This window comes from Nycticebus coucang, chromosome 9 (genome assembly GCF_027406575.1).
Source record: "Nycticebus coucang isolate mNycCou1 chromosome 9, mNycCou1.pri, whole genome shotgun sequence".
NCBI lineage: Eukaryota > Metazoa > Chordata > Mammalia > Primates > Lorisidae > Nycticebus > Nycticebus coucang.
The window spans coordinates 113,655,252-113,680,925 of record NC_069788.1 but is presented as its reverse complement, the minus strand read 5'-3'; the positions used below and the strand labels follow the sequence as shown (position 1 = coordinate 113,680,925).

At 38.8% G+C, this 25,674-nt stretch overlaps 1 protein-coding gene across 6 annotated transcripts in view; it reads left to right on the top strand.

Moving 5' to 3' along the window:
• The window catches only part of RGS6 (regulator of G protein signaling 6), a 645,323-nt gene that overhangs the window by 17,200 nt on the left and 602,449 nt on the right, over window positions 1-25,674 (top strand). For all 6 annotated transcript variants that reach the window (XM_053602701.1, XM_053602700.1, XM_053602704.1 and 3 more), the window contains exon 2: window positions 6,166-6,269. In XM_053602701.1, the coding sequence (XP_053458676.1) occupies window positions 6,186-6,269 (84 nt within the window). In that variant the 5' untranslated portion in view covers window positions 6,166-6,185. The remainder of the gene's footprint in view (window positions 1-6,165; window positions 6,270-25,674) is intronic.

Sequence of the window (25,674 nt, the reverse complement as noted above, 5' to 3'; positions counted from 1 at the left end):
TTAGGCTGTCAGGCTGCTGTGGCAATTTAGGATCGTGTTTGTATTAAGGTAGGATTGATATGGAGAAGTCAACTTCACTGATAAACTAGGAAGTAGAACAAAGGAAGCATGGATTTGTTGAGGACCTACTATTTGCTAGGCTTTGCACTAAATATGGTATATTCTGAATTTCACCAGAGAGTCAGCCTGATGTGTTGGAAAGAATTGCGGGCATTGGAATTAGTCTCAGGTTTGAATTTTACTTTGTTGACTGACAAGTTGTGTTATTTTGGGCAAGTTACTTGTGCTTTCCAGCCTTAATTTTCTCCTCTTGACTGGGAATAATAATATGCACCTGTTGTGGCTGCTGCGCCCAGCAGCCTGCTGATTGTGATGAGCAGACAGGGCTGAGAGCTGTTGCAGCAGGGTGATTAGTATGTGTCCATTTTATAGATAAGGAAACCAAGGCCCAGAGAGGCTTAGTGTGTTGTGCATGGTCACACAGCACTGAAGTGGCATAGCCAGGACTAAGAGCCAGTTCTTTGCCCCAGGACCCTTGTTTTATCCATTACATGAGTTTCTGCCTTAATACAAGGGAAGCTAATGGAGCCCCACGTCAGCATGTCTGCCCAGATGTCAGGCACTCTGGGATGGGGTGAAGGGGAGGCAGGCTTGATAGACTCTAGGTCAGTGGTTTCCAAACCTGGCTATACTTCCCTATCATGTGGGGAACTGTTAAAGTGTAAATCTCCAGGGTCTACCTGGGGCCTACTAGATTTCTGGAGCATGGGAGCTAGGACTATGTATATTTATTTTAGAAAATTAAAATTGTTTTTCTTTTAGAGATAAACTTGTTCTTTCTGTCCCTGGCTGGAGTGTAGTGGTGTCATCATAGCACATTGCAGCCTTGAACTCCTGGGCTCAAGTGATCCTCCCACTTCAGCCTCCTGAATAGCTGGGCCTACAGGTATGTGCCACCATGCCTGGTTAAGTTTTGAAAGTTTTTATAGAAATGGGGTCTCACTATGTTGCCAGGACTGGTTTCAAACTTCTGGCCTTAAGCTTTCTTTATTCCTTGGCCTCCCAAAGTAGAGGTGTGAGGCATACCTTCTGAGAAATATGTATATTTAGAATCTCTCCCAGTTTATTCTGAGGATAGTCTGGCTCAGGCCCTTGAACAGGCCATTCCAACTGAAGTCCTCAAATGGTCAGGTGATTATATCCCAGTAAACTACTGGGAGCCCATTAATGCCACCAAACTCAGCCTTTATGGGTTGAGCGCTGTTGCCTTGCTTTACGGTCTTTGGTTCATTACCAGAAACAGACACTCGATCTGTCACTGTGCATTTGAACTTTGAGTATATAGGGGATGTCAAGTTGGCAGACTCTGCTAGAACAGAAAGAGTTATTTGTTATTTGGAGCTGTTGTTCTTCCTTCTTTCCCCTTGAGATTCCTGCCCACTCAGTCAGATTAGAGCTATATAAACAAGCCTGTACTACCCAGCTAGCACATATCTTGTAATTTTTTTCTGTAGTGCTTACATTGCTGATGTCAAAAAAAAAATCCATTGGATTTTAATGGGCTGAGGCAAACAATGCAATTTTATATAATACAAAGGAAAGGAAATAAAATCAACAATAATTCTTTGGCAACATAAATATTCAGGTTATATTACAGTCAGGGTTTGATTACCTCTGCTACATGATGTTTCCATGAATAGGTTTTGAGGCCTGGGCACCAGGAGTGGCAGGCAGGATGCTGAAGGTTTTTAGCTGCATGGGACAACTTTAGTGGCATTGTAGGGTAACTTTAGTCATCCTACTTGTAGCTGTGCGCGTACCTGGATCACCTGAGGAGGTCATCAGACTGCTGAAGGCTCCATCTCAGATGCAGGAGTCAGAACATGGGAGGGTGAGGGTTGGGTTGGTCTTCCCTGTTGATTCTGATGCCAGTGGGCTGGGAGTTATGCTCAGCTAAACACTGGCTTGGAACAAGACTTCAGGTCAGTCTCTTCATGCGCTCCGTGCTAGGGCATTTACGTGACTTAACGCAACCCTGCATAGTGGTAGAGGGTATCATCCTCTGGGTGAAGAGCTGGAAGGTGAGGGTGCGAGGGCCAATTGCCAAAGGCCACACAATAATCTCTGTGAGGGCAGAGCTGCACTGCAGTGGGCCTCTGGAGTGACTTCACAGTTCCTTCCCTCTCTGCCATCCAACCCCTTCCTCCCTATTTTGCTCAGCATTACTATCTGGTATGCCCTAGGGTTTGCTTGCTCCAGAGGGGGTGGTATATAAAGAAAGCAACAGGCATTTGCTGTGATTGCCAGTTACAAATGCCACCCAAGTTTGGAATAAACGCAGGCACAGTCCCATCTTTCTAACGATTCATTCATCTATTTGTGTCACAGGTGCTCAGTTCTGTTACTCACAGCATCTCCCAGACTAGCTTTTCTGCCCCCCCACATTGGCCTTCTTACCTAAATTGCATGAGTTCCAGACGCAGATTCCTGAGTGTAGGTCTGGCCTACCTGGGTAAACCCTGAGGAAAATCTTCATGTGTGATTCCACGCATGGAACTTGGTTGTTAAACAGCATGCACCTTTGGGCAGTTTCAGTGACTTGTTATTCAGATGGATGTTCTAGAAGGAGTACACTGCATCTTAGTGGAATCTTATTGTTTCCGTTATTGACTAAAATACTTGAGTCTTTGAAGGAAAACGGGAAATTTGAAGTTCTGAGGTTCCAGATCAGAGCTGGAAGGAAATTTAAGGAAATCTAGAGAAGCTGTGGCTTGATCTGATTCTGACAGCTACTTAGTTGCAGAGAAAGGAATGGTCTAGGCCTCCCCTCGCAGCATCCACTGTGCCGGGACTGTGACTTGTGAGGGATAAGGGAGCAAAAGGAGAAGTAACTTGTCCCAGATCACACAGCTGTTAGTGGTGGAGCCCGGATTCAGATGTGGATCTGTGTGATGACAGAGGCCAGCTTGGAACCACTGAACTGTATCAACTCTTCTTGGGATGGTAGAATGTGTGGTGTTAGCAACAAGTCAGTATAGGAAAATAATATTAACTTGCTTTCTTTCTACTAAGATGCAGCTTTATGTTTTCAGAAAAACACTGACATTTTTCAAATATTAAAAGTCCTAGGATTACTTTACTATGTACGTGTGTGTAGTATACATTATATGAATAAGATGAAGAAAGTTGTTTTGCTCTACCACAACATTTAAAACACGCCCCACTTATTTCTTTTGTAATTCATTTAAAATAAGTATTTCAAGTATCCAATGTACTCAGCCCTACTGTGAAACTAATTTATGGCTTTCATATGAAAGCTATAACCCAGTTATAACGTAAGAATATGGGGAAGGGGGAGAGGGAGGGGAGGGATCGGGGAGGATGGGTGGAGGGAGGGTGATTGGTGGGATTACACCTGCGGTGCATCTTACAAGGGTACATGTGAAACTTAGTAAATGTAGAATATAAATGTCTTAACACAATAACTAAGAAAATGCCAGGAAGGTTATGTTAACCAGTGTGATGAAAATGTGTCAAATGGTCTATAAAACCAGTGTATGGCACCCCCCCATGATTGCATTAATGTACACAGCTATGATTTAATAAAAACAAAACAAATAAACAAAAAAAAAATAATAAAATAAGTATTTCACACCATAATGTAATGAATGAAAATCTGATCCTGTGATTTCATGAAGCCAGCCTGATAGTCAATGAATTTAACTGAAGCTGTCTATGTGGGTATCGCATCCACTTCTCACTGACATCTGTTGACATATGGATTACAAGGTAGTTATGTTATTATTTTAGAAGGGACTTTTTCTAGACACAGAAAAGTTAGATCGCTTGTCTAAGGTTCAAAATAAGTTAATAGAGGAGCCAAAAATAGACGCTTTCCTACCAAATAGTAGACTCTCTAGAATTCCTAACGTGAAGACGGCCTGCATTCACTTAGTGGTTTAAAGTCCAGCCCCAGCAAGATCAGCCTGTTTGAACACACTCCCACTGGTGGCAGGGGAAGCCAGGGATAGGCAGAGGGACAGCTGCTGACACGTTTGTTTCTAGGTCATTTCCAACCTTACCACCATAACACAGTTTTTCTAGGCAGAAGAGATTACGCTTATTAAAGAGAAAGTGTTCATTTTAAAATAAAGCCTCAGAAGCCTGAAAGGGCTCTGCTCCGTAGATAAATGAGAGGGCATTAATGGACTCAGTTTTTGTTTTTCATGCCCTGTCATGTTCTGTATTAAGGTAAAGGTGCAGGAAACTAAGTAGTTGTTTAAAAAGGAAACCCTGTTTTGTTCATTTAACTTTAAAAGCCACTGATTAGAATAATAATCAGTGTTTCCAAGTAATACTGTATTCATAGAAATACTGACATTATACTGGACAGAGGTAATAGAATGATACTCTTTATCTCTTTATGTAATCTAATTCTAAAATATCCTCACTCATCAATGAGGAAGAAAGCAGGCCATGTTATGCAAATGGGGTATTTTAGGCAATTAAATTCTTACCATAAATTATGAATTCCTGTCTCTCTCCCCTATTTTACTCAGATTCGTTTTTATGGAGTGACCTTGGGACCAACATATTGTGTAATAAAATGTTTCTTGAGTTTTTATTATAAGTTGAAATTGCATTTTCTGTCAAGTATGGTATTTATAAAAGTTTCTTTGATGAAAAGCCTGTGAATTTTGTGCGAATAACCCAGGCAGGTTCTTAGATTAGTGATAACATTAGTATAGGACTTTTATGGCTTTATACCACACTTTCAGATTCAACTTATCTGCCCCTTACCTGGGAGGAAATTCCTGTTTTCCTGGTGAGAGCAAAGCGGGGGAAGGAGCCTCGGCTTGATTCTGAGCATCAGAGCACACATTCCGACTTGTAGGTTGTAAAGGGAAATTAACAAAAGGAACCTAACAGGTTGTTGAACTTGTTCAAGGTCACACAGCCAATATAGTGTCACCCTAAGAACTGGACTTGCCTCTGTACTCAAAAATTCCATATGTCCCAAACTGTTTTTGGGCTTTTACCGAGACCAAATTCAACATATTTATTTTTCTTAATTGAGGTGAAATTCACATAACATAAAATCAACCATCTTCAAGTCTATAATTCAGTGGCTTTTAGCACATTTGTAGTGTCTTACAACTGTCATCTTTGGTTCCAAAATATTTCTGTCATCTCTAAAGGAGACCCTGTGTCCCTGAAGCAGGTCCCCCTAATTCCCGCCCTGCCTTGACCCATCTGCCCCATCTCTGGATTTACCTGTTCTGAGTATTTTATATAAATGAGCTCACACAATATGTGACATTTTGTGTCTGCCTTTTTTTCTACTTAGCGTAATGTTTTCGAAGTTCATCCACGTTGCAGCAAGTATCAGTACTGCATTCCTTTTTACGGTAAATAATATCTCCTTGTGTGGGCAGGCACATTTGCTTATCCATTCACCCACCTATGGACATTTTGTGTTGTTTCTATCTTTTGGCTATTATGTATAGTGTTGCTGTGAACATTTGTGTACAAGAACTTGTTTGAATATTTGTTTTCAGGTATTTGGGGTATATTCTTAGAAGCAGAATTGCTAGGTCACTTGGTAATTCTGTGTTCAACTTTTTGAGGAACCACAGTGCTGTTTCCTACAGCAACTGCACTATTTGACATTCCCACCAGTAATGCATGAGGGTCCTGATTTCCCTATATCCTTGCCAATACTTATTTGAGGATTTTTTTATTATAATCATCTTGGTATTAAGTGTTATCTCCTTGTGGTCTAGATTTGTATTTCCCTGATAAAATATTCATGTTTTAATGCATAGAATTAATCAGAAAATGAGTTCTGGTGAGACAAAATCCACATCAAATGACGGCTTCATCTGTCTTCAGGAGATTGTTTAAGACCAGCATATATTTTCACTCCTGGGGTACATGATTCTGTGCTAAAAATAGAGAACATTTTTGTTTGGGATTAGAAGAATGTATGTGGGTAGTAAGACCAAATCCCTTTACCTTTTAGATAAATGAGGAAAAATAAGAAATTATGTCTTTTGTTTGTTTGTTTTTATGACATCTGCCAAAAGATACTTAATTTTTTGCATTTCAAAGCTTTCCTTGTATAATGCCTTCATGACTTAATGTTCTATTCATTTATTTTTGCAGCGTGAGTGAAGACACCCAGGATGGCTCAGGGATCTGGGGATCAAAGAGCAGTGGGGATTGCGGATCCAGAGGAGAGTTCTCCCAACATGATTGTCTACAGCAAAGTAAGGCATCTGCTTAGATGTTACGCATGCCACCCACGTTGTGTTCTGTTTAGGGTTGACTGATGGTTGGTAGCAAGACAGATATTTTCTGCCTAAACTGCCTTGACTGATCAATGAATATTTTCTTCTCATATTCTCTGATTCTCTAGTTGGAAAATTCAAACAAGTTTTATTATACTTGAACATTTGATATGTAACTATTGAAAAACATTGTACTATTTAGTTTTCTTTAAACCCAAAGGTTGCCAAAGCAATGCAGGTAGAAACATACTCTCTTTCAGTGTAAAGACCTTAATATAAGATTTATTAACTTACATTCATAGTACATACGTCTACAAGATCTGAGCTGACTGCCATGGGAGATACCGAGATATGTTTCTATGAGATATGTTTACAGTTGGTAGGAGATATAAGATATATACAACTGAGTGTAAAAGAGTCCAAATGTTCATTTCCAAAACAGGAGAGCAAGTAGAGTGTTACACAATCTCAGAGGAGAGGGTAATTTTTCCCAGCCATAGAGATCAGAATAGGCTGTGGAGGAATGGTCTTTGAATTCTGTTTTAAAGAATGGATAGGATTGGTTTATGGGGAAAGCAAAGAGGAAGAACATTCCAGGTGATGACATGTGTTCAGTAAAGGCACAGAGCTAAGGAAAATAATCAGTAACCAGAACCAGTTAGCTTGGACAGAGAGTAAGTTTCAAGGAGTAAATGAAAGTAAGATTTTGGGAAGAGAGGCTGGATGGAGCCAGATGTCAGTGTTGGTGTATAGGCAATTTAATTATGAAAAACCACTGTGCTGGGAGTTATAAGATCAATATCCTTTTGGAATTACACATCTTGCCCCAGTGTGCCCAAGGGATTGTTATCAAGATAGAGGCTCATGGGGGGATATTTTTTATCTGTGTGAGAGGTAAAAAAAGGACACCAATCTAGCCCAGGAGATGTTCTTCAGGAGTGAGAGGGACTGATAAGAGGTATTAAAGAGTCTGAATTAAAAATGACTTGGAAACTGACTGAGTATGGAATTGGGAGAGTGGAGGGTCAAAGACGAGAAGGTTTTTGATCTTGGGTGAATGAAGACAAGGGTACTATTATAGGGACATTTGGGAGAATAATTCATTTTAAAGGAAGAAATGATGGCACATAAGTTTATTTTTGCACATGTTGAATTTGGGGGAAATAATTGCTTCTAATTATATACATTCTTAATGTTTGCACCTTTGTAAAAATTTAGCCTAACTATATTACATGTTAATATGGAAATGAGTGAATGTTCATTAATTTCCTGAATTATTTGAGTGGTCTGCTGAGTTCTGTGGGTTCTGTAAGACCCAGTGTTCTTTCTCTGTTAATCACATGGACAATGTTGATATTCCTGGATGATCAATATGGTCAGTTTTTCTCTTTCTTTGTAAAAATAGAGCTCTGAAATTATTCTTGCTTTGAGTGTCAAATTCTATAATTCTTCCCTTTGCAAGAGAATTCTTCAGATAACCCATGTCTAAGAAAGATGCTTATTGAATTATAAAGAAAATATAGGTTAATGGGAGTAAGCCATTAGAGAAAAGTACAGGATAATAGAATAGAAAGATGTTTTTCACTGTTCCCTTCTTAGCCAACCCCAAACTGGGGGACTCTGTGCTAGGCTGACAGGAGCATAGGCTTTGGAGTCAGACCTGGATTATTTCCCACTTTCCCACTTTCTAGCAGTGTACCTTTAAGTTAGTTATTTAACTTCCATGAGCCTAAATTGTTTTTCCTTTATAAAAGGAAAGAAAAAAAACAACAAAACACTCTGGAGGAAGATGATTGTATGCACGTGGCCCACAATGTGGTCTATAATAAATATTTCTCTTTCTTTATCTTTAGGTCTTGTAGAGACAGTGACACTTGGAGAGGAAATAATTTATAAAATGTATAAATGTTGGTGCTGTTAATAAGTTGACTAAAGTAAATTCATACAGTGAGTTGCTTTTTTAAGACACAGGAAAAGAATACAGATTTTTTTTTAATTTTATTCAAGGGATTGCAACTCTCCATGGATTATTAAAGGTGAATGGGAAATGTAAAGGTCATGCCATCTGAACACCTTTCTACTAGAATGTATTATATTGAAGGAAAAAAATCTTCTCACGGATTTATGAAAACTTAGATTTTCCTTTTGGAGTGGTATTTGGGGGCTGTTTTCCAGTTTTAGAAACAGACTTGTCAGTTGCTATAGTTCTTTAGAAAAATGATCACTAGTAATGAAAAACTTTCTTGTTTCCTTGTGACAGATTTGTGGAGAAGGTTATGTATGTGTTCATGTTATTTGGCATATTGATTAATTTCTATAAAAAGGACACATCTGTTCAATCTATTGGAAAGAAAGAAGGCACAATTATTGTACAGTGTGGGTCCAGGCCCTGGAATAATATTAAACCTAGTTAACTTATTTAAATCAGGATTGTACTTGAACCATAGGCTAGTCACATACATTTCTACTCCCAGAGCTTGGGCTACTCTGTAGCTAGGACCAAGACCTTCCTTGCTGTAGGACTTTATCCTCAGGGTATCAGTCAAGGCTGAATCTTAAAACCTGAAACCAATGAAAATTCAAAGCATTTTCTATGGATATTCTTTTGCGTAATCATTTATCTAAGGTTGTAGCCTTAAAATCAAATCGTTTCCTCAATATTTACAACCAAAATTTACATTTGAAAAATGTACTTTCTTATCTGTTTTCTTTTGTTTGTTGTTTCTTTCTGTTGTTGTCAGACATTTTCAGTGTGAAATTTTGGCTTAGACGGTGTTGTGTTGATTCAGATGCTGACATTTAAAAAGCCAAATCTGGAGAAAGGAAGCTTCCGGTAAGCTTTCGAGTAATAAGTGGGATGATTGCATCCCTAATGTTGTTGTGACTTTTAAATGTCGCTGAGGATGTAACCTCATGACATATGAATAATGGTGGGTGGGTTTGTCACCCCCCCCCCACTTTTCAGAATACTCTTTGTTTCCTTTTCATGTTTTCACACCATTAACTGTGAGAAGTAGCCCCATCCCGAGGCATGACTTATTTATCGACTTGAACAGACTATCTAATTTAATTTTCCATCCTTCATGTTGACATTCTGGATTGGAGGTGTGTATGAAAAATGTATTGGTCACATTAAAGATCTATTAAAAGAGAATCTTAATTATTCATTAAGATACCCTGACCTGTTAACCTATTTAATATTCCTAGAGTGTATGGATCCTGGGTTATTAAACTACCCAATGTAGTGATGACATTTGAGTTTAGCTGTACATCAGATCATTTGGGTTGTGTTACAAAAATGCTGATCCTCAAAGGAGCCCCCTCTACAAAGTATTTTATTTACTAGGTCTTAGCTGGGTCATAGGAATGTGAGTTCCAAGATGTTCTGAGTAGAATTTGTTGCCCAGCTTTGTTTGAAAAGCACTATTTAGTGTCTTTTACAATATCTAGGTGCAGTAGGTATTGCAAAATAATGGGAAATTTGGGGTTCTGAAGTGGATTTTTTATTTTATAATATTTGTGGATCTCATAAGACGTGGAAGAACCAAGTGCCATGTCATAGTGTTAGAATTAAGGGGCTTTAGTCACTTTATTGTAGGGATTTCTGGTCTTATTTTATAGACAAAAAACAGCAATTTCCCAGCAAAGCCACAGTTGTGTCCAGGAAGCCTGGCCGACCCAGTCAGTGTCCTTTTGACATCCCACATTTCTACCATGTCATCAGCCACAAACTGCTGTACCACGTTATTGGAGCTCAACAGCCATAGGTTACATTAAATTGATAAAAATAACGTATCACTGATGTTTGGCTTTCATGCTCATCTGGAGAAGTTGACTTGGGTTAATGCCTCACATTTATAGTGTTGAAGTTTCATTCCTCTTGCTGGTGCCTTTGTTTCCTGGGTAAAGATTTTCTGAAATGTTCCCATTCTTTAATGACTAGAAATTCTCTGGAGTAAGATGAGGTTGCTTTCTGATTTTGTTTGGTTTTCTGAATGGTGTTAACAATGTCCCTTGACATATTTCCCCCAACTAGCCTGGTAAGTGGATTTGGTAGAACTCTAGACCCCTACATGGTGGGCGGATGGAGAAAATTGTAGCTTAACTTGACCCAGCCTTGGGTCAGGAGGCAGAACAGTGAGGTGGAAGATGGCAGCCGGGCACCGGGGATGCTAGATGTCCCAGCTTTGGCTCTCTCCTGGGGAACTTCATCTTCCTATCTCTGTTTCTTCCCTCTTTCTTTCCCTCCTTCCTTCCCAACTAGAGGATATTTCTAACACAGAAAAAATATATTCTGTGTCCATGTGAAGTTGAAGAATTAAAAAATGAACTCTGTGCACCCTGTGTTAGCTTAATAAATAAAATATTACTTTGAGTTCACTTCTTCCTCTGCCAAGTGAGGGAATTGATCTAAATAATGTGCAGATACCTTTCTGCAATGATTTCAAAGCTCCATTCTATAATTTTTTGATTTTTCAGAAGTTAATATACTTCCTTGATACCAAAACAATGTTGTGGGACATTTTGCACATTTATAGTTCTTTTGAACTTTTCTGGAAATAGTTTGGACAGTTGTAGATAACCTAAATCAGACTGAGATGAAACCCAATTTGGTCAGCAAGAAGGAGAATTTTTAATTGTAAAGATTTGACATTCAACAGTGAAAGTTAGCTAAAGTGACGTCTGATGGCAACCTATTTCTTGGACTTGCTAATAACATTTAAGACATTTGCGCAATTATCATTTTGCAGTGGTAATTGTATATTACATAGGTGACAGCAAAAGCATTTAAGTAGGAACATTGTACAAGGTCAGTAATATGTAGTGTCAGGGATGAATTAAGAGTTTTACATGAAAAAGCCCATGTTTTTGTATACGAAAGTTAGTTACATAGCCTTACCACAGATGGCTTCCTATATCAATTAGTTTCTAGTTATTGACTACTTTTTGCTGCTAGGTCTAGCCTTTGTCTTACTGTGACACCCCAAGGTCACTCTCCCTAATGAGCTGGGGCCTTTGGAGCCCTTGGCAGAAGTTGGTTTAGGCATAGTTGCAGAAGGTAAATGCAGCACTATTTTAGTTACATTGGCTGTGGTATGCAGCAAGAAGGGAAGAATCCAGCCTGGGAGAGGCAAAGCTGCGGAGGAAGCCAGGACTAGGTTGTTGTTTTGAATTCATTGAAGGAGGTGGGAGAAGCCAGCACAGTTCAGAGTCTGACCTGCAGTTCCTGGTGATCAAGTCATGATGAAGATTAGAAACTAATTAGCAAATAAGTAATGAGTGGTCTTTGTGTGCCAGACAGTATTAGATGCTAGGAATGTAAGAGGAGGGCTGAGTTCTGAATGAGCACATAGGCCAGTGGGGGAGAGGTAGGAGAGTTACAGTGTTGGTAGAGGCGAGCTGAGGAGGAGGTAGAAGGGCCATGTAGTCCATACCTGGAAGGGAGATGATGGTGTTGGAGAAGACATTCAGAGGATTTAGCACCTGCCTTAATTCTTAGAAGACCGATAGTAATTAACCTGGTGGAAAGGGGAGATAAAGCGTACGAGGCAGAAGGATTAGCATGGGCAAAGGTGTAGAGTTGTGATATTGTATACTGAGTTCTAGAAAATTCAAGTGGCTATTTTCTTGGAGCTAGGTTTCTGTGATAAAAGGTTGTGAAATAAACCTATATAGGTAAATCAAGATTAGATCACAAAGAGTTTGGAAATTGTATGGGTATCTTCCCTCTGTGCCTCCAAACCCATGTTCTACCTCTCTACATACTGCTCTCTGCCCCAGAGGCTGGACCGTGTGGACCACATCTACAGGGCTCCTGTGACCTCTGGCTTTCAACTGAGTTTGGTCCGTAGAGGTCTGAGGAGAGATGGGAAGGAAGGGCAAGAACAAAGTCAGGGTGTTTCTTTCCCTGGCTCCTCACTGCAACGTCTTGCACTTGCTGGATCCCTTGACTGGAAGTCATGGACTCTCTGGAGGCAGACCTTTCTCCTCTTCTAGGTGGTGATAACCTTTTCCTCTTTCTCCTTTTAGGCCTTGGGGTGTTTTTTTCCCAGAGTGTATTAGTTATCTGTTGCTGTGTAACAAATTATCCCCAGAGTCGATGGTTTAAACACAGCATCAATTATGTCAGAGTTTCTGTGGGTTGATAATCCAAGTGAGGATTAGGGAGCTTCTCTGGTGCTCAGTGTCTCTTAGAAGTCTACAGTCAAGATATTGGCTAATATTCAGAATATTAGAGGGTATACATGCTTTGTTTATGTACTTTGTTTTTGCACAGATTAAGTCAAGAGTTACAAGTGTGCCCTCCACTCACATCATGTGCGCCATGCCCAGTAGGTTTACCCACCCCCTCCTCCTGGGCTTGCAGTCTCACTTGGCATCTTAGCTGGGCTCAGCCATGCAGCTGCTGGCTGGACTCAGTCTCTCACAGGTCTTCAGATGATGGCGTCAGTTCCACGCTGTTGGCCAGAAGCCACTGTCAGTTCATTGCCACAGAGCAGCTCATAACATGGCAACTTATTTCATCAGAGTGAACAAGTGCGAAGAGGCGGAGAGGGGAGGGGTGTGTGGGAGTCTCAGTCTTTTATAACCTAATCTTGGACGTGATATCTCGTCTCTTTTGTCACTAACAAGTCACTAGATCCAGCCCTCAGCCAAGGTGAAGGGTTTACATGGGGGCCTGAGTAGCAGTCATTGGAATTTAGGAGATCATTATAGGCCATTTTGGAAGCTGTCGGCCACATAGTTCTACTTCCTCTGGAAGCGTTTTCTGAGCTTTCTCTTATAATTTCTCTGTGTCCTGGTGCTTCTTTACATTTGGTCCTTTTGGAAATAAACGTTCCTGGAGTTGTCCTATATCATGTGTATCATCTGTTTACTGAGGGGACTTTAACTCATACAGGTGTTATCCCAGCAGCAAAAGAAAATCAGTGAGACTCTGCTTTTCTTGGTGAGGAAATTCTTCATGAAAGGATTTGATGTAGAGAAGTCATATGTTTGGTATGAGGTAGAGACATCACTATGGAGCTGAATGTATGATCAGTGTGGAGAGAGCTCAGTGGAGAGGGACAGCATGGGAGAAAGGGTAGCATCAGAGACAGGTGGATACTTTGGAGATTTTATAGGGAGTCAAGTGAGGAAAAATGATGTACAGATCAGTGGTAGTGGTGATATAGACAGAGGATAGACAGGTTTGGGAGATGTTTAGGAAGTGGATTCAACTGGATTTGGGTACTGATAAGATGTAGGGAGGCTTTGAGGGTATTGAGGAGGAATGACAGGGATCTTTTCACTAGGTTATACTAGGAGTTCTCAGAAAGTCTCTGGGATAAAATTTTGAGCCAGAGATTTCCTGCCCCTCTCTTCCTTTCTTGATAGATAAATCAAGAGTGCCATGGAAAGAGTACATAGCTGGACAGAGATATCCAGCTGCCTGGCTAGCTAATGCTTGGCCCCCACCCTCTATAAGTTGTTTCTACTTTTTGTCAAATTCAGTTCTTTCACTTGCAAAGCGAGGTTAGCTAGGCCAGATGATCTTAAAAGCATTCTTCATTCTAACATTCTAGGGCTTTCATACTCTAAAATAAAGAAACCTACATTTTATTATTTGTTTCTTTTTCCAAGCTTCCCTTGCTTTTTAATTTTTTCTTTCTTTCTTTCTTTTTTTTTTTTTTTTATGAGACAGAATCTCAAACTGTCGCTCTGGGTAGAGTGCAGTGGCATCACAGCTCACAGCAACCTCAAACTCTTGGGCTTAAGCGATTCTCTTGCCTTGGCCTCCGAAGTAGCTGGGACTACAGGCGCCTGCCACAATGCCTGGCTATTGGTTGCAGTTGTCATTATTGCTTGGCAGACCTGGGCCGGGTTTGAACCCACCGCCCTAGGTGTATGTGGCCAGTACCCTTGCCAACTGAGTTACAGGTGCCGCCCTGCTTTTTAACTTTTTATAAAAAGTTAACCCAGGAAAAAATTTAAAAACAGGTAAGCCAGAATGTTTAAAAATAAATATTGTTTAGTCTTGAATATAGGGTTTATTTTTTTCTCTCTTCCTCTTTCCTCCCTTCTTCCCTCCCTACTCCTCCCCTCCTTTCCACCCTCTCTTTTTTTTTTAACATTAGAAAGAATTCCCAAGGACTAATTTCAGAGAGATTTGGGGGTAACTGATTTAATTGTTCAGTCTGCATTTTAAGATTCCTTTCATTAATTTTTTTGGAAGATTTTTTTTTTAATTGCTTTAGGAAAAAACTATTCTATTTCCCTCTTCCCCCAGGATCAAACTTTCTGGAAGAAAAGCTTTCCCATCACATTATCTTGGTTGGTAGGAGACAGGCGAGTAGGCAAGTCCCAGACCAATGGGATAAGTATCCACACATGAAAGGGATGGAATTCTCAGTGTGAGAGTAGCTCCGAGTGGTTTAATAGGACACGCTCCCGCGAGTATAACTTTCCAATTCGAAAGCCCTTCGTGTGTATAAGTCTTCATTTCATCTTTCCAATTTTTTCCCCTCTCATTTCAAAGAGCCAAATATTTTACATTTTGGCAGTTTATCACTTGTGGTATTTTTACACTGTGGAGGACTTGAAGAGTCATATAATGGCTTCCCTATAGGCAGGATTTTGAACAAGATAAATTACAAGCTAATAGTTATCTGTAAAAAAAAAAGTTTTAAGTCATTGGAGGATAGGGAGATTATTTTTAAAAATTCTATTAGTTTGCTGATACAATACAAATCAAAGCAGAAAATAGACAAAGATTTTGATTAGCATTCTCCATTCTAAACATTTATTCCAGTTTAGGAATGGAAAAAATATGCACAGATATAAATATACAGACATGTGTCTACTTCAAAGAAATATTGATAGCTCAGTGGTAAATAATATCTAAGGGATGAAAATAAATCAAATATCCATTGAGAGGAAATTAGTTAAATAATTAATGTGGGATAATATTTATGTTTGGAATGTTCCTGTAGTTGGTTTTCTGGATTTTTCTTCTGGTAGACCTAATAATCGCCTTGAAAAGAAGATGGCTGCTGACATTCTGGGATATGGTCGGGAGAATATCCCTTGTTTTTGTAAACCTTATAAAATGCTATCAGTTTTTAAAATCTTTGTTTTATTTGTTAAATATGATGGTTCTGTAGATTTACTAAAACATTATCTTTTCCATTACCTTTTCTTCCTTTCTTCTTTTTTTTTTTTTATTGTTGGGGATTCATTGAGGGTACAATAAGCCAGGTTACACTGATTGCAATTGTTAGGTAAAGTCCCTCTTGCAATCATGTCTTGCCCCCATAAAGTGTGACACACACCAAGGCCCCACCCACCTCCCTCCTTCCCTCTTTCTGTTCCCCCCCCCATAACCTTAATTGTCATTAATTGTCCTCATATCAAAATTGAGTACATAGGATTCATGCTTCTCCATTCTTGTGATGCTTTACTAAGAATAATATCTTCCACATCCATCCAGGTTAATACGAAGGATGTAAAGTCTCCATTTTTTTTAATGGCTGAATAGTATTCCATGGTATACATATACCACAGCTTGTTAATCCATTCCTGGGTTGGTGGGCATTTAGGCTCTTTCCACATTTTGGCGATTGTAAATTGAGCTGCAATAAACAGTCTAGTACAAGTGTCCTTATGATAAAAGGATTTCTTTCCTTCTGGGTAGATGCCCAGTAATGGGATTGCAGGATCAAATAGGAGGTCCAGCTTGAGTGCTTTGAGGTTTCTCCTTACTTCCTTCCAGAAAGGTTGTACTAGTTTGCAGTCCCACCAGCAGTGTAAAAGTGTTCCCTTCTCTCCACATCCACGCCAGCATCTGCAGTTTTGAGATTTTGTGATGTGGGCCATTCTCACTGGGGTTAGATGATATCTCAGGGTTGTTTTGATTTGCATTTCTCTAATATATAGAGATGATGAACATTTTTTCATGTGTTTGTTAGCCATTCGTCTGTCGTCTTTAGAGAAAGTTCTATTCATGTCTCTTGCCCATTGATATAAGGGATTGTTGGCTTTTTTCATGTGGATTAATTTGAGTTCTCTATAGATCCTAGTTATCAAGCTTTTGTCTGATTGAGAATATGCAAATATCCTTTCCCAGTGTGTAGGTTGTCTCTTTGCTTTGGTTATTGTCTCCTTAGCTGTACAGAAGCTTTTCAGTTTAATGAAGTCCCATTCGTTTATTTTTGTTGTTGTTGCAATTGCCATGGCAGTCTTCTTCATGAAGTCTTTCCCCAGGCCAATTATCTTCCAGTGTTTTTCCTATGCTTTCTTTAAGGATTTTTATTGTTTCATGCCTTAAATTTAAGTCCTTTATCCATCTTGAATCAATTTTTGTGAGTTGGGAAAGATGTGGGTCCAGTCTTTTACATGTAGACATCCAGTTCTCCCAACACCATTTATTGAATAGGGAGTCTTTCCCCCAAGGTATGTTCTTGTTTGGTTTATCAAAGATTAGGTGGTTGTAAAATGTTAGTTTGATTTCTTGGTTTTCAATTCGATTCCAAGTGTCTATGTCTCTGTTTTTGTGCCAGTACCATGCTGTCTTGAGCACTATGGCTTTGTAGTACAGACTAAAATCTGGTATGCTAATGCCCCCAGCTTTATTTTTGTTACAGAGATCTGCCTTAGCTATACAGGTTTTTTTCCGGTTCCATACAAAATGCAGAATCATTTTTTCCAAATCTTGAAAGTACGATGTTGGTATTTTGATAGGAATGGCATTGAATAGGTAGATTGCTTTGGGAAGTGTAGACATTTTTTTTTTTTTTTATTGTTGGGGATTCATTGAGGGTACAATAAGCAAGGTTACACTGATTGCAATTGTTAGGTAAAGTCCCTCTTGCAATCATGTCTTGCCCCCATAAAGTGTGACACACACCAAGGCGGAAGTATAGACATTTTAACAATGTTGATTCTTCCCATCCATGAGCATGGTATGTTCTTCCATTTGTTAATATCCTCTGCTATTTCCTTTCTTAGGATTTCATAGTTTTCTTTATAGAGGTCCTTCACCTCCTTGGTTAGGTATACTCCTAGGTATTTAATTTTCTTTGAAACTATGGTGAAGGGAGTTGTGTCCTTAATTAGCTTCTCATCTTGACTGTTATTGGTGTACACAAAGGCTACTGACTTGTGGACATTGATTTTATATCCTGAAACATTACTGTATTTTTTGATGACTTCTAGGAGTCTTGTGGTTGAGTCTTTGGGGTTCTCGAAGTATAAGATCATGTCGTCAGCAAAGAGGGAGAGTTTGACCTCCTCTGCTCCCATTTGGATTCCCTTTATTTCCTTGTCTTGCCTAATTGTATTGGCTAGAACTTCCAGCACTACGTTGAATAGTAAAGGTGACAGAGGACAACCTTGTCTGGTTCCAGTTCTAAGAGGAAAAGCTTTCAGTTTTACTCCATTCAGTAAAATATTGGCTGTGGGTTTTTCATAGATAGCTTCAATCAGTTTTAGAAATGTGCCACCTATGCCTATACTCTTCAGTGTTCTAATTAGAAAAGGATGCTGGATTTTATCAAATGCTTTTTGTGCATCTATTGAGAGGATCATGTGATCTTTATTTTTGCCTCTGTTAATATGGTGGATAACGTTTATAGACTTGCATATGTTAAACCAGCCTTGCAACCCTGGGATGAAGCCTACTTGATCATGATGAATGACTTTTTTGATGATAAGCTGTAATCTATTGGCTAGGATTTTGTTGAGAATTTTTGCATCTATATTCATGAGTGAGATTGGTCTGAAATTCTCCTTTTTGTTTGGGTCTTTTCCTGGTTTTGGTATCAGGGTGATGTTTGCTTCATAGAATGTGTTGGGGAAGATTCCTTCTTCCTCAATTTTTTGGAATAATTTCTGCAGTACAGGAATAAGCTCTTCCTTGAAGGTTTGATAGAATTCTGGAGTGAAGCCATCTGGACCAGGGCATTTTTTGGTTGGAAGATTTTTTATTGTTTCTTTGATCTCAGTGCTTGAAATTCGTCTGTTCAGGAGCTCTATTTCTTCCTGGCTGAGTCTAGGGAGAGGGTGTGATTCCAAATATTGATCCATTTCCTTCACATTGTCAAATTTCTGGGCATAGAGTTTCTGGTAGTATTCAGAGATGATCTCTTGTATCTCTGTGGGATCAGTTGTTATTTCCCCTTTATCATTTCTGATTGAGGTTACTAGAGATTTTACTTTTCTATTCGTCGTTAGTCTGGCCAATGGTTTATCTATTTTATTTATTTTTTCAAAAAACCAACTCCTTGTTTCATTAATTTTCTGAATGATTCTTTTGTTTTCAATTTCATTGATCTCTGATTTGATTTTGGATATTTCTTTTCTTCTACTGAGTTTAGGCTTAGATTGTTCTTCTTTTTCCAATTCCATGAGATCTCTTGTGAGATTGTTGATGTGCTCTCTTTCTGTTTTTCGAATGTAGGCATCTAAAGCGATGAATTTTCCTCTCAAAACTGCTTTTGCAGTATGCCACAGATTTTGGTAGCTTGTGTCTTCATTGTTGTTATGCTCAAGGAAGTTAATGATTTCCTGTTTTATTTCTTCCTTCACCCATCTGTTATTCAACAGAAGATTGTTTAATTTCCATGCCTTTGTGTGGGGTCGAGCATTTTTGTTAGAGTTGAGTTCCACCTTTAGTGCCTTATGGTCTGAGAAGATACAAGGTAAAATTTCAATTCTTTTTATTCTGTTGATATTTGTTTTGTGTCCCAGGATATGATCTATTTTGGAGAATGTTCCATGGGGTGATGAGAAGAATGTATGTTCTTTATCTTTGGGATGGAGTGTTCTATATGCGTCTATCAAGCACAGTTGTTCTAGGGTCTTATTTAAATCTCTTATATCCTTGTTTAATTTCTGTTTAGAGGATCTGTCCAGCTCTGTGAGAGGAGTGTTAAGGTCCCCTGTTATTATGGTATTATCAGATATCATATTGCTCAGACTGAGTAAGGTCTGTTTCAAGAATCTGGGAGCATTCAAATTGGGTGCATAGATAGTTAGAATTGAAATGTCTTCTTGTTGTATTTTTCCCTTGACCAATATAAAGTGACCATCTTTGTCTTTTTTGACTTTAGTTGCTTTAAATCCACATGTATCTGAAAATGAGATTGCAACTCCTCTTTTCTTCTGAATTGCATTTGCCTGAAAAATTGTCTTCCAACCCTTGACTCGGAGCTTTAATTTGTCTTTTGAAGCCAGGTGTGTTTCTTGCAGACAGCAAATGGATGGCTTGTGTTTTTTAATCCAGTCAACCAATCTATGTCTCTTCAGTGGGGAATTCAAGCCATTAACATTTATTGAGATAATTGATAAGTGTGGTAGTATTCTATTCGTCTTATTTGGTGAGAGTGCATTGCTTAGTTTTATCTTTTGCATCAGTGTGGAGGTTAGGTTCTGTCCTTTAATTTCTGAGTTCTTACTTTGCTGCTGATCCATTGTGGCGGTCAGTGTGCAGAACAGTTTGAAGTATTTCCTGTAGAGCTGGTCTTGTTGTGGCGAATTTCCTCAATGTTTGTATATCTGTAAATGATTTGATTTCTCCGTCAATTTTGAAGCTTAGCTTAGCAGGGTACAGAATTCTGGGCTGGAAATTGTTCTATTTAAGTAGATTAAAGGTAGATGACCATTGTCTTCTTGCTTGGAAAGTTTCATTAGAGAAGTCTGCGGTCACTCTGATGGCTTTGCCCCTGTAGGTCAACTGGCGCTTACTCCTGGCAGCTTGCAGAATCTTTTCTTTTGTCTTGACTTTGGACAGGTTCATGACAATGTGTCTTGGAGAAGCTCGGTTAGAGTTGAGGCGACTTGGGGTCCGATCGCCCTCTGAAAGCAGAGTGTCAGAATCTTTGGTGATATTTGGGAAATTTTCTTTTGTAATATTCTCTAGTATGGCTTCCATTCCTCTGAGGCATTCTTCTTCCCCTTCTGGAATTCGTATAACTCGTATGTTGGAACGCTTCATAGAGTCCCATAATTCTGACAGTGAACGTTCTGCTTTCTCTCTCTTCTTTCTGCCTCTTTTACTATCTGAGTTATCTCAAAAACTTTGTCTTCTACCTCTGAAATTCTTTCTTCTGCATGGTCTAACCTGTTGCTGATACTTTCCATTGCATCTTTAAGTTCCCTGATTGACTGTTTCATTTCCTTTAGCTCTGCTATATCCTTTTTATATTCTTCATATCATTCATCTCTTATTTGATTCTGTTTTTGAATTTCCTTTTGGTTATTTTCCACTTTATTAGCAGTTTCCTTCATTGTTTCCATCATTTCTTTCATTGTTTTCAACATGTGTATTCTAAATTCCCTTTCTGTCATTCCTAACATTTCTGTATAGGTGGAATCCTCTGCAGTAGCTACCTCATGGTCCCTTGACGGGGTTGTCCTGGACTGGTTCTTCATGTTGCCTGGAGTTGTCTGCTGATTCTTCCTCATGAGTGATTTCTTTTATCTGTTTCCTTGCCCTAATTTTCCTTTCACTTCCTCTTGCTCTTTAAGTTCTCCTGCCTGTGGACTGAGCACGGCTTGTCTAGCGGCCGGGGTCCCTCCAGCTTCAGTCCGCCACCTCCGCATGCTCTCTCTGCGAGCGTGCCGTGTCCTCCACCCCCACCTCGCCTAGTCCGAGCGGGACTCCTTTTCTTATTTTCTTTATCTCTCTGCTTCTATCAAATCATTTTAGTAGTTTTTTAATTTCAAAGTATTGTAGGGGTATAAATATTTTTGGTTTACAGATTGCTTTAATAATGCAAGAGTTGGGCGGTACCTGTGGCCCAAAGGAATAGGGTACCGGCCCCATATGCCAGAGGTGGCGTGTTCAAACCTAGCCCTGGCCAAAAAGTGCAAAAAAAGAAAATAATAATAATAATGCTAGAGTCATGGTTATAAGTGGGTCCATCACCCAGTTAGTGTTCACTGTACCCATTAGGTAGGTTTTCACCCCTCCCCTCCTTCTCTGGCTTTGTGTTGAGTTTTACTTCCCTCCCTGCACATGTGTTCACATGGTTGGTTCCAATTTCATAGTGAATAATGTGGTGTTTGTTTTTCTATTCTTTAGATATTTCACTTAGGAAAATGGTCTCCAGTTCCATCCAAATTGTTGCAAAAGGCATTAAGCCATCCTTTGTCATGTCTTTCTAGTATCCCACGGTATACTTATACTGCCTTTTGTTAATCTACTCATGAATTGATGGGCACTTGGGTTGATTCCACATCTTTGCAATTGTGAATTGTGTTACAGTAAACATTTGAGTGCTAGTGTCTTTCTAATAAAATGACTTCTTTTCCTTTGAGTAAATACCCAGTAGTGAGATTGCTGGATCAAATGGTAGGTCTACTTTCAGTTCTTTCTGTATCTCTATACTGTGCTAATTTGCAGTCCCACCAATAGTATATAAGCATGTTTTTCTCTCTGCATCCATCCCGGCATCTTTTGTTTTTGGACTTTTTAATAAAAGCCATTCTAAAAGGGGTAAGGTGATATGATATCCCACTGTGGTTTTAATTTGCATTTCCCTGATGATTTGTGATAACAAGCACTTTTTCATATGTTTATTGTCCATTTGTCTTTCTTTTGTAAAGCTCTGTTCACATTTTTTATCTACTTTTTAATGGAGTGGTTTGTATTTTTTTAGTGGGATTCTTTGAGTTCTTTGTAGATTCTGGTTATTACCCTTTATTTGGATGTATAGCTTGGAAATATTTCCTCCCATTCTGTAGGTTGTCTATTTGCTCCATTGATTATGTCTTTGGCTATGCAAAAGCCTCCTAATTTAATCACGTTCCATTTATTTATTTTTCTTGTTGCTATGATTGCCATTGAGGTCTTCTTCATAAATTCCTTGCCTAGGTCCATATCTAGAAGAGTTTTTCCAACATTTTCTTCTAGAATTCTTACGGTTTCATGCCATACATTTACGTCTTTTATATATCTTGAATTAATTTTTGTGAGGGGAGGAGATATGGATCCTATTTCATTCTTCTGCACATGGCTATTCAATTTTTCCAGCACGATTCATCAAATAGGGCTTTTTTCCCCCATTGTATATTGTTGTACACTTTGTCAAAGATCAATTGACCGTATGTGGATGGTTTTATATTTGTGTTTTTGTTCTGTTGCATTGGTCTACGTCTCCATTTTTGTGCCAATACCATGCTGTTTTGGTTACTGTAGCCTTGTAGTATAGTTTGAACTTTGGTAATGTGTTACCTTCAGATTTGTTCCTTTTGCTTAAGCTTGCTTTGGCTATTCAGGCTTTTCTGGTTCCAAACAAAGCATAGAATTATTTTTTCTAGATCTGTGAAATATGACATTGGTATTTTGAGGGGGATACAGTCAAACTGAGAGTCAAATCAAAAACTCAGTATCATTCTCAATAGCTACAAAGAAAATGAAATACCTAGCAATATACTTAACCAAGGAGATTGACGATTTCTACAAAGAGAACTACAGAACACTGCACAAAGAAATCAAAGATGATACAAACAAATGGAAAAACATGTTCTGCTCATGGATTGGTAGAATCAGCATTGTTAAAATGTCCACACTACCCATTGTATTTTCTTTAGTGCTGGTCTGTTGAAGGTAAGATTGTTCAGTTTTTCTTTCTTTCTTTCTTTTTTTTTGTCTAAAAAGTCTTTGTTGCACTTTCACTTTTTGAAGGGTGTTTTTTCTGGATATAGACGTCTACATCATCATTTTTTTTTTCCTGTGCTGTGATGATAATTGTCTCTTGGCTTCTGTTGTTTCTGTTGGGAAGTTAGCTGTAAGCTTTACTGTTGTTCCTTTGAATGTGATCTGTTTTTCCCTTTGGCTGCTCAAAGTGTTTCTTTCACTTTGATTTTGGCAGTTTTATTGTGAGGTGTGATTTTCTTTTTTATTTGTGCTCCTTAAAGTTTATAACACTTCTTTATATTTGACTGGTACTTAGAAAATTCTTAGCCATCAACTCTCCAAAGTTTCTTTATATGTAGTTTTCTAATATTGGGACTGTGTTGATATGTTATAACATTTTCTCTCTGCTTTTTTCTATTTTCATTTCCTTCACCATTTTATATTTCAATACGGATATTTTCTACTGACTTATTTTCCATTTCCCTAATTCTCTCTTCATTAGTTGGATAATCTGGTTAAACTAATTCCACTGAATTTGTAGCCTTAGTTATTGCTCTTTTAACTTCTTTTTTTTTTTTTTTTATTGTTGGGGATTCATTGAGGGTACAATAAGCCAGGTTACACTGATTGCAATTGTTAGGTAAAGTCCCTCTTGCAATCATGTCTTGCCCCCATAAAGTGTGACACACACCAAGGCCCCACCCACCTCCCTCCTTCCCGCTTTCTGTTCCCCCCCCAACCATAATTGTCATTAATTGTCCTCATATCAAAATTGAGTACATAGGATTCATGCTTCTCCATTCTTGTGATGCTTTTCTAAGCTCTTTTAACTTCTAAAATTTCTATTTAATTTCTTTTTATAGTTTCTTGTTTCCTGCTAAAATTCTCTATTTTGTCATTTAATTCTGAAACATATTAATACTAAAGTCTATATCTGATATCCAAAATCTTTACAATTTGCTGGACTGTTTCTATTATCTTTTTCTGTCTCCTTCATCTTTATTTTTGTTTTTTTATTTATTTTTTATTAAGTTATAGACATGATTTTACTAATATTGGAGAGATTATTTAAGGCTTTAGGAGAATGTATCTTACTCCTGAAAGGATTTAAACTGTTTTTTTTTTTGTTTGTTTGTTTGTTTTGTTTTTATGTCAGTCAATTAAAATAGAGGCACATTACCTTAATCTAGTCAGACACAGAAAGTATTTGTAGCTAGACTTCAGTTCTTGTTAGGGATAGTATATTTCTAGATCTCTCTTTACTCTTTGAAGGGAATCTTTCTGGTTCCAACCAAACTTCTGGGTGTTCATTCCAGCTTCTTCTTTTTTGGTGAACTCTGACTTCTAATTTGTGTCCCTTAAGCTCCATGAGATTGCCAAAAGCTCTGTTCTTCTTCTCAGTCATATATTTTGCTTAAGAAATTGACATTGACCTTGAGAGTAAAAGGTACCTCCAAATGCTAGGCCAACTTTCTTAACTTGTCTTAGATCATGGCCTCACAAACTCTTGCTTCCTTAGTTGCTGCCTGATGACTTCAAACAATTTAACAAAATATTTTTTTCAAACTTTCTAGTTGCTCTCAGCAGGAAAGTTATGCTAAAACACCTAGTTAGCCATTGCCAGAAGTAGAATCCCAGAATGTTGGTCTTGAATGAAGATGGATCCATCTCGTATAGCCTCAGTTTGCTCTTAAAATCTTTTAGAAAAGACATTTCCTGAGCATTTTATTAGAATAAGGTGGCGGTGCTAAAGATGAAAAAAAAAGTAAGAGAAACTTGCAGCACATTAGGAAATAGAATTGACCTGTGAGTGGATTTAGACAGGGAATAAGAGAGACAGACTCAAAGCTGTGGCCAGGATTTGGCTGGGGAGCTGGGTGGTGGCCCTAATCCCTAGTGTGAGCAGCAGGAGGAAGGTGACGTTGGAGCCTACAGTCCTCACAGTAACAAGATGATATTCATTTACTCCAACCTAGTTCTATGAAATTCTAGAAAGGGGGAACAAATCCAGGCAAATGATTCTAATATGAAAGGGATCTAAAAAGACACAATGTCTGGAGGAAATTTCACCTGGCTCCAGAGACATTTTTGGTTTAGAAAACAGGAAGTAGCTTGTATCTCTCAGTATAATGCTTCTGAATATTCCCGTATTAGTTTCCTGGGGTGCTGTTATAAAGTACCACAGACTATGTGGCTTAAAGCAATAGAACTGTATTCTCACTCAATTCAGGAGGCTAGAAGTCTTAAATCAAGGTGTGATCAGGGCAGTTCTCCTACCCGGAGGCTCCTTTCATGCCTCCCTAGCTCACTGCGGCTGCTAGAAATTCCTGGTGCTCCTGGACTTGCAGCTGCACCAAGCCAGTCTCTGCCTCTTGTCCTGTCTGACCTTCTTCCCTGTATGTCAAGGTCTGTGTCTTCACATGCCCTTATTATAACGAAACCAGTCAGTGGATGTAGGCCCTCCCACCCTTCCAATCCAGAATGACCTTATTCACTAATTGTATCTGCAAGGGCCCCATTTCCAAATAAGGTCACTAACACAAGCACCAGGAGTTGGGACTTCAACATGTCTTTTGGGGGGGACATAATCAACCCATAACAATTTCTAGTTTGTCTCTGTCTGCATTTCCCAACTCATAGCCTCACATTACTCCAGCCCCTTAGTGCTCTTGGTAAAAATCAAATCAAGGAGTAGTGTATTTATTGAACTTTTGCTTCTTGTAAAGCAGTGTATGAAGGATAAAAAATAGCACAGCACACAGATCA